Source organism: Sinocyclocheilus grahami, unplaced genomic scaffold (assembly GCF_001515645.1).
Source record: "Sinocyclocheilus grahami isolate Dianchi unplaced genomic scaffold, SAMN03320097.WGS_v1.1 scaffold197.1, whole genome shotgun sequence".
In the NCBI taxonomy this organism is placed as follows: Eukaryota; Metazoa; Chordata; class Actinopteri; order Cypriniformes; family Cyprinidae; genus Sinocyclocheilus; species Sinocyclocheilus grahami.
The window spans coordinates 219,554-231,057 of NW_015505376.1; the positions used below are offsets into that span (position 1 = coordinate 219,554).

The 11,504-nt window shown below is 39.3% G+C and overlaps 1 protein-coding gene across 1 annotated transcript in view; it reads left to right on the plus strand.

Moving 5' to 3' along the window:
• LOC107595144 (eukaryotic translation initiation factor 2 subunit 3-like) overlaps positions 1-11,015 on the plus strand; it is a 12,238-nt gene extending 1,223 nt beyond the window's left edge. The window contains exons 3-11 of the mRNA XM_016285482.1: positions 847-910; positions 995-1,122; positions 1,381-1,429; positions 3,024-3,158; positions 3,249-3,343; positions 4,989-5,133; positions 5,225-5,394; positions 10,344-10,516; positions 10,661-11,015. Of these exons, the coding sequence (XP_016140968.1) occupies positions 847-910; positions 995-1,122; positions 1,381-1,429; positions 3,024-3,158; positions 3,249-3,343; positions 4,989-5,133; positions 5,225-5,394; positions 10,344-10,516; positions 10,661-10,724 (1,023 nt within the window). The 3' untranslated portion in view covers positions 10,725-11,015. The remainder of the gene's footprint in view (positions 1-846; positions 911-994; positions 1,123-1,380; positions 1,430-3,023; positions 3,159-3,248; positions 3,344-4,988; positions 5,134-5,224; positions 5,395-10,343; positions 10,517-10,660) is intronic.
• Positions 11,016-11,504: the final 489 nt, after the last annotated feature.

Genomic DNA, 11,504 nt, shown 5'->3' on the forward strand with positions numbered 1-11,504 from the left:
ACTCTTAACTTTTATAAAGAATATCTCTTTGGATTTGAGACTTTAGTCTTTGCAACTTTACAGATCTTCTTTATGCACCAAGAGCTTGTAACACTCCAAAGAGAAAGGAAAAATTTAAATCGCATCATATGACCCCTTTAATTACTTGAAAGTAAGTGAACAATTATTGCAAGCTACACTCTGAATCAAAAGCTGGTAATAGCAATTATTTGATTCAATTTAAGCTTGCAACAGCAAAGTGCAGCTTCTCTTTTTTAGGGGGAAAACTAGTTTTTCCCTAAGAGAGGCTGTTACAAAGAAATGTGAAGGATTTTTTTCTGGTAGTTGTCACTCATGAACGGATTGATTCATATGTTTTGATGCTTGTCACTACTGATGTTTTTGATGTTGATATCTTTTTCTTAAAGTCTGCGTGAACCGGAAGTTGCTGCTGACTTTATTTCAGTGAAGTGCCGTATTTCCAGCTGAAACGGAATATTGAATAGAGGGTGTGGTTTGATTTTTGCGTTCCTCCATTCATCTATTACTCATAGCAACCTAACGGTTGGAGGGGTGTGTTTAAGGATATTCTACCCAAGCCGTCAAACTGACGTCATCAGAGAAGGAATGCAATTCCAAAGCGGAAGTAAATGTTCAGATTTTGATTAAAGATTACCAAGACAAACAATTTTTTTCAGCGGTTTAACTTGCACGGTTTAATTGTTCACATCAAGACTAGCAATGTGCGCTAGTAAAGTAAATAAAGTCCATTTTGATTTCATGCAGACTTTAAAGTTACACATGAAACAGCTTGCCATACTTCCTTTTCTTGATAATTAGCATTAACAAATCTGTTTTGCCTTATAGGATGTGAGTAAACTAACTCCTCTGTCCCAAGAGATCATCAGCAGACAAGCCACAATAAACATAGGTGAGATTTCCTTTTACTGTTTTGTGCTGCTTTGCCTTTAAACAAATGTCACATGAAATTAATTACCTATATATTTGTCTCTAGGAACTATTGGTCATGTAGCCCATGGAAAATCAACTGTGGTGAAAGCTATCTCTGGAGTTCACACTGTCAGATTCAAAAATGAGCTGGAGAGAAACATTACAATCAAGTTGGGTTATGCTAATGCTAAGGTAATTGCGTCATTCACTAATCTCTCTAAAATAATTATTGCAAGCTACACTCTGAATCAGAAGCTAACAATAGCAATTATTTGATTCAATTTAAGCTTGCAACAGCAAATTACAGCTTCCCTTTTTAGGAATTTTCTTTTCCTCTAAGTGAGGCTGTTACAAGTTATTTCTCTTGAATAAATGTGAAGTATTAATTTTGATTAATGTTTGTGTCTTTTGCTTAAAGTTTATATGTTTTGTATTGAATCCCTTATTTAGGTGTATAAATTGGATGATCCAGGTTGTCCACGGCCAGAGTGTTACAGGAGTATCATTGCCGATATGAATTTGGGAGAAGTGTACATATATGCTACTGTTCAAATGTTTGTGTTGGTTTGTTTTTTTTTCAAAGGGGTTGTAAACTGCCTTTGTTTCTTATTTTGTACTGTTCTCTGAGGTCCACTTATAATGTTATCAAGATTTTTACATCAAAAAACATCATAATTAAGATGTATTAGGCGGCTATAAGATTGTAGACTCGGAAGTAAATGGCCACTAGTATGATTGGCTAACAGTTTGGCAGCCTAAAGGTTAAAAACGCATATACTCAGTAAATACTCAAAATCCTACATTGAATTGTGCCTTGTTTGTAAACGAATCCGGGGTAAAATGAAGTTAACAAAGGACAGAGGTCTTACTGAAGTCGTTACTGAAATTTTAAAAACGTCCATTTCCTGCAAAAATTTGAGCACTGTTGAGTGAATTCTTAAAGGGGTCTTATGGTGTGATTTCAAGTTTTCCTTTCTCTTTGGAGTGTTACAAGCTGTTGAATAGATAAGATCCCTAAAGTTGCAAAGACTAAAGTCTCAAACTAGGGCTGCCACTAATGACTATTTTTATTTGGCGATCCACAGCGCGAAGTTGATGTATTTCCTCAGCGACCAGCACGGATAAGCTCCAGGCATGACGAAGTGGATATCGTCCTCTTATGGAAGGCCAAACAAAGTAGTTTCGCTTATATTATGTGCATATATTTTAGGGATCCGCTCATAGACATGGCTTTCAAACACTCCCGTATCGCTTCTGTGTGAGCAGTGCTCGGTGAAGAGCGATGATCATTGTAGCCAATCACAGTCATATCTGTTGAGCGTGTGAACACTATGGCCATCTTCTTCTGAAGATGCAGTTTAGCCACTCTATTACGTCATAAAGTGGCACATTCCACAACCTGTTGTTTTGGCAGACTATAAAAAAACTATATATAGGTTTCGAGTTCTGAAACTTACAGGATGTCAGGACCTCTTAAATATCAAAAGATCATGGGAATTTAGATTTTTCAGTTCATGACCCCTTTGGTGATCAAGAAACATTTCTTCTAATTATTGTCAATGTTAAAAATTGCATTTATTTGAAATAGAAATCTACTGTAACATTCTGAAAGTCTTTACTGCATTTGATCTAATTCTAAACACATCTTTCAAAGTTTTGTTGCCACAAACTTGATAAACCAATCTAGTGATTACTTCTTTCTCTGAAATTGAAACTGGAAACAGATAGTTCATCCAAAATCAAAAATGTACTCACTCTCATATTGCTTGACTTGTGTGACTTTACTTTTTGTGTTGAACTTTAGAAATTTTGAAAAATTTGATTTTTCTTTTTTTTTCCCATATAATCAAAGTGAGTAGGTCTGTCAGGACCTCTAACATACAAATCCAACAAAAACTCCAAAATACTGTCTATTCAAATCTATTACATGAGGATAAGTAGATGATGACAGAATGATAATTTTGGGCGAACTATTCATTTAACATGGACATTTTGTTAATCTTTTATGTGTCCTCAAATTCCCTGGATGAGTTGTAAAGACTGATGGAAAAACTGTCCCATTATAATAAGGTTTCGCCTTTGTTTTCCTACAGGCACAGTAGCAGAGGGAGCTCCAATCATCCCGATCTCAGCCCAGCTCAAGTACAACATTGAGGTTGTCTGCGAGTACATTGTAAATAAGATTCCCGTGCCTGTCCGCGACTTCACCTCTGAGCCTCGCCTTATTGGTAAGAGACCTTCAATATTACTAAAGAGGACTCACTGTGCTCCGTGTCAAAGTTTAGATGAGTGACAATGTTCTTCTTTTTTCTCCACAGTAATCAGGTCATTTGATGTCAATAAGCCTGGCTGTGAAGTAGATGATCTGAAAGGCGGTGTAGCTGGAGGAAGTATCCTCAAAGGAGTCCTGAAGGTAACTTTTGACTTGTTTGATCCAATATATGCCAAGCATTTTTTAGGGATGGGTCACGATTTTCGAATATTCGATTAGTTGATTTAATGATAGAATATCGAATAGGTTGTGTGATTATTGTCTTAAAAAATCTTGGTGGTGACGCGTTCATGTAAGCAGAGGGTGGCGCTGCCAGTAACGCACTTAAAAACAGCAAGTTACAGTAACTTGGGACGATGTCAAGTAAGAGTTCTGTGCGGACCACAAACACCCCCGACTGGGTTAGAGGTGTGGCTGAATCTGTATTCAGAAAGGCGCGGAAAACAAATAACGCTTTCTATGGTGCCACTAAAGGGACATGGTTAGCTGCTTGCTAACAGGTAGCCTGTTACATTACAGTACATAACATTTTACTTAGTTACAACAAAAACAGAGTAAGGAGAAATGACTGATAGGATTATGGCGAATGATTTGCAGATCCTGAGCAAAAATGTGTGGTAAGTACTGCCGAGTGCTGCTCCGTACGTGTGATCGCGAATCTCGAATGTGAAAGTAAAAAACAAGCACGGGTTCAAAAGCGATTTAAATGCCCCGCATATTAATAATGGCTCCCTGATGCCTGCAGTTTATATACAGTATAATTACCCAACGATATAATTGCGACAGAAGATATTGAAGTATATTTTTCCTCCCATCTCGTATCTATTCCCTTTAGGGGTTCCATTTTTTTTAATGGAAATGTCCTAGCCTTATGAGCAGTTCAAAAATGTGTTTTACTGCGAAAAAACAAGATTTGGCTTTTAAAAAGCCTTTTTCCAAAAGGTACATCTGGAAAAATGGGGGTCGTCTTATAATCAGGGTCGTCTTATATTCGGGCCAATACGTTATTTAAACTTTATGTAAGTTATTTGTTATTTTATATTAGGCATAGCCTGCCATATAGCATGGTGTATTTTTTCGTTTTGTTATATATAGGCTAAAGTGAGTTTGACGTTGTATTTTGTTGTTGCATTCAAGCAATTGACGCCGAATTGACGCTAATTCTAAAGTGAACGTAAAATGCACGGCGCTTTGAAGCTATTTAAAGGAAAGCGAGGAAAAGAGGGAAAGTAAAAATGAACAATTGCTTTACGCCGAATTGCTGCTATTTGAAAGTGAAAATAAAAAGCGCACGCTGCTTTTACAAGCTATTTAAAAGCCAAGGAAAAGAGGGAATGCCCCTGCCCCCACGGTGATACTGGTAATATCGGTGTTGTCACAAGCCGATTAACCAGTGGCAAAATTTCCTCACCGTCACAACCTTATTGTGTTTATTATATTAATATGTTTCAGCACGTTACAATCATTATATGGCTTGAGTTAAGGTAGTTTATCTTCTGAATTAAACAGTTTATCACACAGATTAAAAGTGTGAATCCCGTCTCTCTCTCCCTCTCTCTCAGTTTATGGGTGTTTGTGCGTGCATGTGGGGAAGGGGTGCGATTTTTGAATAATACCCTGTGATTATCGAATATTATTTTTGCTTGGAATGCCCATCCCTAGCATTTTTCCACCCGTCCCACAATTCCTAAAGCACTTTCATTGTCAGACTATCAGGCTTCTGCTTTGCTGTTGCTATTTCTGTTCCTCTTTTCATGCTGTTCTTCTGTGTTTATTTTGGTTCAAGGTTGGACAGGAGATTGAGGTCAGACCAGGTATTGTTTCTAAGGACCATGAAGGGAAACTAATGTGCAAACCTATCTTCTCCAAAATTGTCTCCCTGTTTGCCGAACACAATGACCTCCAATATGCTGCTCCTGGTGGCCTTATTGGTATGCAGACTTACACATTACTGCAGTCTTGTAATTGTGTGTGTTATTGTAACATTATTTTAATGTTTGTTACGCACATTCTTTGTTGCAGGTGTTGGCACCAAGATTGACCCTACACTGTGCAGAGCAGATCGTATGGTGGGCCAGGTCCTCGGCGCTGTGGGGGCTCTTCCTGAGATTTTCACAGAGCTTGAGATCTCCTACTTCCTTTTAAGAAGGCTGCTTGGTGTGCGCACTGAGGGTGACAAGAAGGCAGCCAAGGTAAAGATTTTATAGTAGTATTATGTATTAACTCTGTTTGTTTTTCAACATTCTTATGAATGATGACATTTTTTTATTTTAGGCAATTCCTCACATCGAAATTAGTTTTGTTTCATGTAGTCCACTCTAAAAGGTGTAGTTCACTTCCAGAACAAAAATGTACAGATAATGTACTGACCCCCTTGTCATCCAAGATGTTCATGTCTTTATTTCTTCAGTTGTAAAGAAATAGTTTTTTGAGGAAAACATTTCAGGAATTATCTCCATATAATGGACTTCTATGGTGCCCACGAGTTTGAACTTCCAAAATGCAGTTGCAATGCAGAAGAAGGGTCTTATCTAGCGAAACGATTGGTCACCAAAGTTTAGTGGACAAATTACTCTGCCTCCATCTCAGGATGTGCTGCCTGTCTCTTCAATGCCTATTTCTTCTGCACCTACTACTACAGGGCTATTAGAGACACAACATTTGCAGCCTTCTAATCCATGTTTCCCTGTTAGACCTTCCTTTCGTCCCTCAGATAAGCTCAGGTCACAATCTGTTGCGGATCCTAATGTAATGGGTGCAGACTTGACTCAGCAACATAATGGTCCTCCATGGCTATCTTCAGTCAGGCATTATCAAATGAATACAGGTTTTTATTCCAGTGATCAACAAGTAGAAAGGGATCAAAGCCTTTTTCCATCTGATCAAATGCAGGGAAATGCATTTTGTATGCCCGGTCTTCTATGGATGCCTCCAAGTTGGCCATTTTCTTTCCAAGCGGAGGATTAAGGCCTCCATACCTGTATGATTTTCCTTATCCAGTATTATATCCATCTTATGGCCAACATGCTCCACTTAATTGTGATCCTTCAAGAGTTGCAACATTGCCTCCTAGAGATCTATCAGTTGGATTTCCCTATTAAGCTAATCCTTCCATTATGTCTATCCCGAATCCTTTGACCTCCAGAGATATCACTGCTTCAGCACCTCAAGAGCAGCAAAGAGATATGAATCAAACATGTGCACTTTCTCCAACTGGAATACAAATGATAATACCTGGTCAGCATATGTCTATTCCAGCAGCAGTGACTGTGCCCCACACAGTGATGCCTGCTTTACAGCCCTCCAGGTCAGCCCTTATTGAAAGACTTTCATTTCCATATTTAAAGAGTGATGACCCCCATGAGTTTGCCATGTTGCCCCCAGAAGAAACTGAGCAATACAAGTATCATATTCTTCTGGATCATTTGAAGTTTGATGCAGCCCGACATTTAGCCTTGGCTTATGCCCATCATTCCCAGCCTTATACTACTGCATTGAAGGCTTTTCAGAAAAGGTATGGTCAACCCCATCAGTTGGTGCTTCGAGAGATTGCTGCTATTAAGAATTTGCCTGCTGTACATTCAGGAGATCCTGTTGGGTTTGGTAAATTTGCTGTACAGGTTTAAGTTCTTGTTGGCATGCTTCAGTCCTGGGATCATGAAAGATCAAAAGAGTTATCCTGTGCATCACATGTTCATCAATTGCTTAGTAAGCTACCAGCACAGCAGGTCACCAGTTTTGCAAGATATGCTAAATCCACTCGACCAGATGAGCCCTATGACTTGGTTAATTTCTCTGTTTGATTGGAAGAGAAATCAGAATGTCAGAATTTAGATATCCAGGTGTTTGAACAATCTAAAGGTGTGAAGTTTCAGACAAGAGAAGGGAGGCCTACCACGTTTCAGTTTCAAACAGCTGCATGGGGTGAGTCCAGAAGTGAACCTACCCACTAAGAGAAAGAAAATTTAAACTACTAACAGTGAAATTATCAGATCACAGGAAAGGAATGAGGGCCGTAAACCATTTTGTGCATACTGTTGCAGTACTGATCACCATCTTAGTCATTGTCCTGAATTCCAGAGCTTTGATACAGTAGCCAAACGGAAATGGACTGCTGACAAATAACCGTTGTTGGAGATGTGGCTGGGCCCATAGATCCTTCAACTGTGACCTGCAAAGAAAATGTCCAGTGTGTCAGAATCGGCACTTAGGAATACTGCATGAAGTGAATGCACACAAACCTGATTCTGAAATATTTTATTTGAGCAGACCAAGTTGTCTTAATGCTGTTCTTCTGAAAATCGTGAAGGTAATTTTGAACCACCAAGGAAAGACTCTGGAGACATATGCCATATTAGATGATGGTTCAGAAAGAACCATGTTTATGTCTTCGGCTGCAGAGAGTTTAGGTCTTCATGGGGCGGCAGAATCATTGGTCCTTCGAACCATTCGGCAAGGCACAGAGAAAATTGATGGTGCTACTGTTTCCTTTTCAATTTCGCCAGCTTTCCATAAGCAGAGTAAATACCAAATACGAGGAGCCTTTACTGCTCAAATGCTTGATTTGCCTGAACAGACTTCCCCAGTGCAGATCCTCTAGCGACGCTATCAACATCTAAGAGGCCTCCCTCTGGTGGAGTTTCAGAAGGTTAAACCTATGTTACTAGTGGGAGCTGATCATTCTCACCTTCTTTGTTCCAAAGAGCGAGTACGTTTCGGTCCTCCTGGAAGTCCAGCTGCTTTGCATACTCGCGTAGGGTGGACACTGCAGGGACCTACTTCTTTGGGTGAGAAGACTAATTTTATAACACCGTGTTTCTTCCAAGCTTCCCTCTCCATGGATCAGTTGCACAAGGATTTGAAGAAGTTATGGCAAGTTGATGTATGTCTTTTCTCTCAGACTCCTAAGCCTGCTCAGCCTTTGCACATTGTCTCCATCCCTGTTGGTGCAGAGAAGCCGGCTCAGCACTTGCACATTGTCTCCATCCCTGTTGGTGCAGAGAAGCCGGCTCAGCACTTGCACATTGTCTCCGTTCCCATTATATTAGAGAAGTTGGCTCAGCCTTTGCATGTATCTGCTGGTACAGATGGCTCAGTGTCTTTCACAAGAGGGAAATTAATCAAGGTTCTGTCCTCTGTTTCCGCTGCTTGGCCCTTTGAACTCTCTCTATTTGCTATGCTGCCCATGGCGCTTTGTTCAGTCCTGTTTGCTCTGTTCCAGTTCATCACCAGTTTGTGATCAACTTAATCTTAGTCGTGCTGTTGGAGCCTTGTTTTACCTCTGGGATTCTATTAGAGCAGTTGACATTTCTATTTCCTTCTACAACCCTGCCTGTACCATGGCCTCCACCTTTTCCAGGAGTTCTGTTATGGCCTGTATTGTCATCTGCAACGGTTTTGTTGAAGCTTTGTGTTTATCTAGTATCCTGTTGGGGCAGTATTGGATGGATCCCATTTGTCTAGTGCAGGGCTGTCCAAACTCTGTCCTGGAGGGCCGGTGTCCTGCAGAGTTTTGCTCCAACCCTAATTAAACACACAAATGGCTGTAGTTTTTGTGAATGAAACATGTAAATTGTATAGTCTGTTGTAAAATGAATTGGTATTATGAATTTTCTTGTATGCAAATGTTAACAAAGCGGCTGTAGAAAATTCTGCGTCCTGATAAGAACACCTGTGGCCTCTTACTATTTAAGCCTCAGTCTCAATAAGCCTGTTTACACCTGGTCACCTTTTTTCTGATCTGGTCAGATAGCTATCTGATCGTGAAAAGACCAGGTGTAAATGCCCTCCGAAACGCATTCGAGACGGATATAAATCCGATGCTCAAACCACTTCAGGAGGTGGCCTGGGCCGCATTCCAGACGAAACTGGACAAGTGTAAATGCATCTGGTTGTTGAACCCACATATGTAAATTTTACTCCTCCCAAAATGTTAAGATAATAAACGTGTGAGAGCGTGTTATAGGCTATATGACATTATATGACTGCGCTAATGCAACCCGGATCGCTGCAGACGAGTAGCTGAGTATCTCTTCAGCAAGCCGACGCGCAAACTGCCGCGAATGAAACAAAGTAATACGCAGACGGCCAACACGCAATCATCTTCATTAAAAGTAGTATGACAAACTTATCTTTTCAGTGCTGATGCCGCGCGCTCTACTATTGCGGTCTTTGATCTTGAAATGAGCTGATAATTAATCAAATGCAGCGCTTATCTTTTGATTTAGTTGACAAGAACTCAGTTAAATTAAAATATAGCGTGGGAATTGAAGATCGGATTTATATCCGTTTTGCGACGACACATTTATGTGGCCAAGTGTAAATGGAAACGTTTTAACAAATTAGATAGATATCCGATCAGCAAAAACACATGAAATGACCAGGTGTAAACAGGCCCAATGTGGTTGTGTGTGAGTAGCCGTGTCTCCATGCAAACATGGCCTGTGTGGAATTGAGTGATTAATTTATGCAAGTTCACCATTGCTTGTTTCTTTGATTATGTATGTGATTGTTTTATACTAATTGTTTATGGTTTATCAGAAACCAACAATTACCAGCACTTGTTACCATGGAAATGTATACTCCTACATGTTGAGAAAATCAACTGGAAACATGAGATTGATGACTGAATGAGATTTAATGGACTCACCATTCCGGTAGCAATAGCCAAACCAGCCTAATATTCCTTCCAATTTTTTACAATGGGTATATTTGTAGCGATAGCCAACAATACATTGTATGGGTCAAAATTATCCATTTTTCTTTTATGCCAAAAATCATTAGGATGTTAAGTAAAGATCATGTTCCATGAAGATATTTTGTAAATTTTCTACAGTAAATATATAAAAAAGGTATTTTTTTATTAGTAATGTGCATTGCTAAGAACTTCATTTGGACAACTTTAAATGTGATTACAAAAATTTCAGATGATGTATAAATCTCAGTTTAAAAAAATTGACCCTTATGACTGGGTTTGTTGCCAGGGTCACATATTACGTAAACACAAACTTTTATTTTGAATATAATTCATCACAATTAATTGATTTGACCGCACTAATTAATAAGCTTTCTGATTTCACTGTATTTTTGTCATTTTGAATAATATAACAGTTTTTGATTTTTATACTTATTTGGCCAACAGGTTCAGAAGCTGTCGAAGAATGAGGTGCTGATGGTAAACATTGGCTCGCTGTCGACAGGAGGTCGTGTGAGTGCAGTGAAAGCTGATTTGGCCAAGATTGTGCTCACTAACCCTGTGTGCACAGAGGTGGGGGAGAAGATCGCCTTGAGTCGCAGAGTGGAGAAACATTGGCGGTGAGCACATTTTTGTTCAGCTGTTTGTTCTGTGCAATAATATGCATCAATGAATCATGCACAATTAGATCAGAAACTTGTTTTATATATTTTTCACTCCATGAATGCAGTTTGTACAGTCATTGACTTGTTTCTCTTCACTAGTTTGATTGGATGGGGTCAGATCAGGAGAGGGGTGACCATCACACCCACAGTCGACGATGATTGAGGAGTTACCACATTCTTTCAATGGCTCGCACTGTCTCTCTGCCGGACATAATTAAATCATTTTCACACACACTCGTGCACAGGCCAGCGCGTTTCGTTGTCAGCGCAGAGTGGAGGGAAAGGCTCTTTTTGATAGGAACGCACTGGCCCTGTATTTTAAGATGTTCACCATCCTCTGTGGAAGGATTGGTGTCATTTATATGAGAAATGCAATGAAAACAATATTCCTTGGCTTGACAAAGATATTGTCAACATCTTTCAGTGATGACTAATAAAAACCTTTTGGATCAAACTGTTTGTGTGCTTTGTTTTCTGAAAATGGTGCTTAATTTCAACCACTATAATTACTATTAAACTACTTTTAAAACCTTATTCTCAAGAATAAGAGCAATGTAGTTGTAAAAATGCTCCAAAGATCTTATTGCAGTATGGCCTGCGGGGTTATTAATAGCACCCAAAGCCATTTGAGAGTGTGGGGTGACACATTGAGTCAATAAGTAATGATTATTTATAAGTGGGGGGGGTACGGGTCCACAACAGATTGGTTTCTACACCTTTGATTAAACTTAAAATATCCTGAACAAATAGTTGTATATTAAAAGTATGAGGAAGGTAATCTATAAGCATGTAGTAAAATGTTTTTGAGGCTTTTGAATGAGCAGCAGTTGTGTCCTAACGGTTTGGTTGCATTATACCTTGTATTAATAACCTCAGTTACAGTATTTAATGGTGTGAGGAGAACATTAAACTCGATCTTATCTCTACCCAACCACATTGCTTA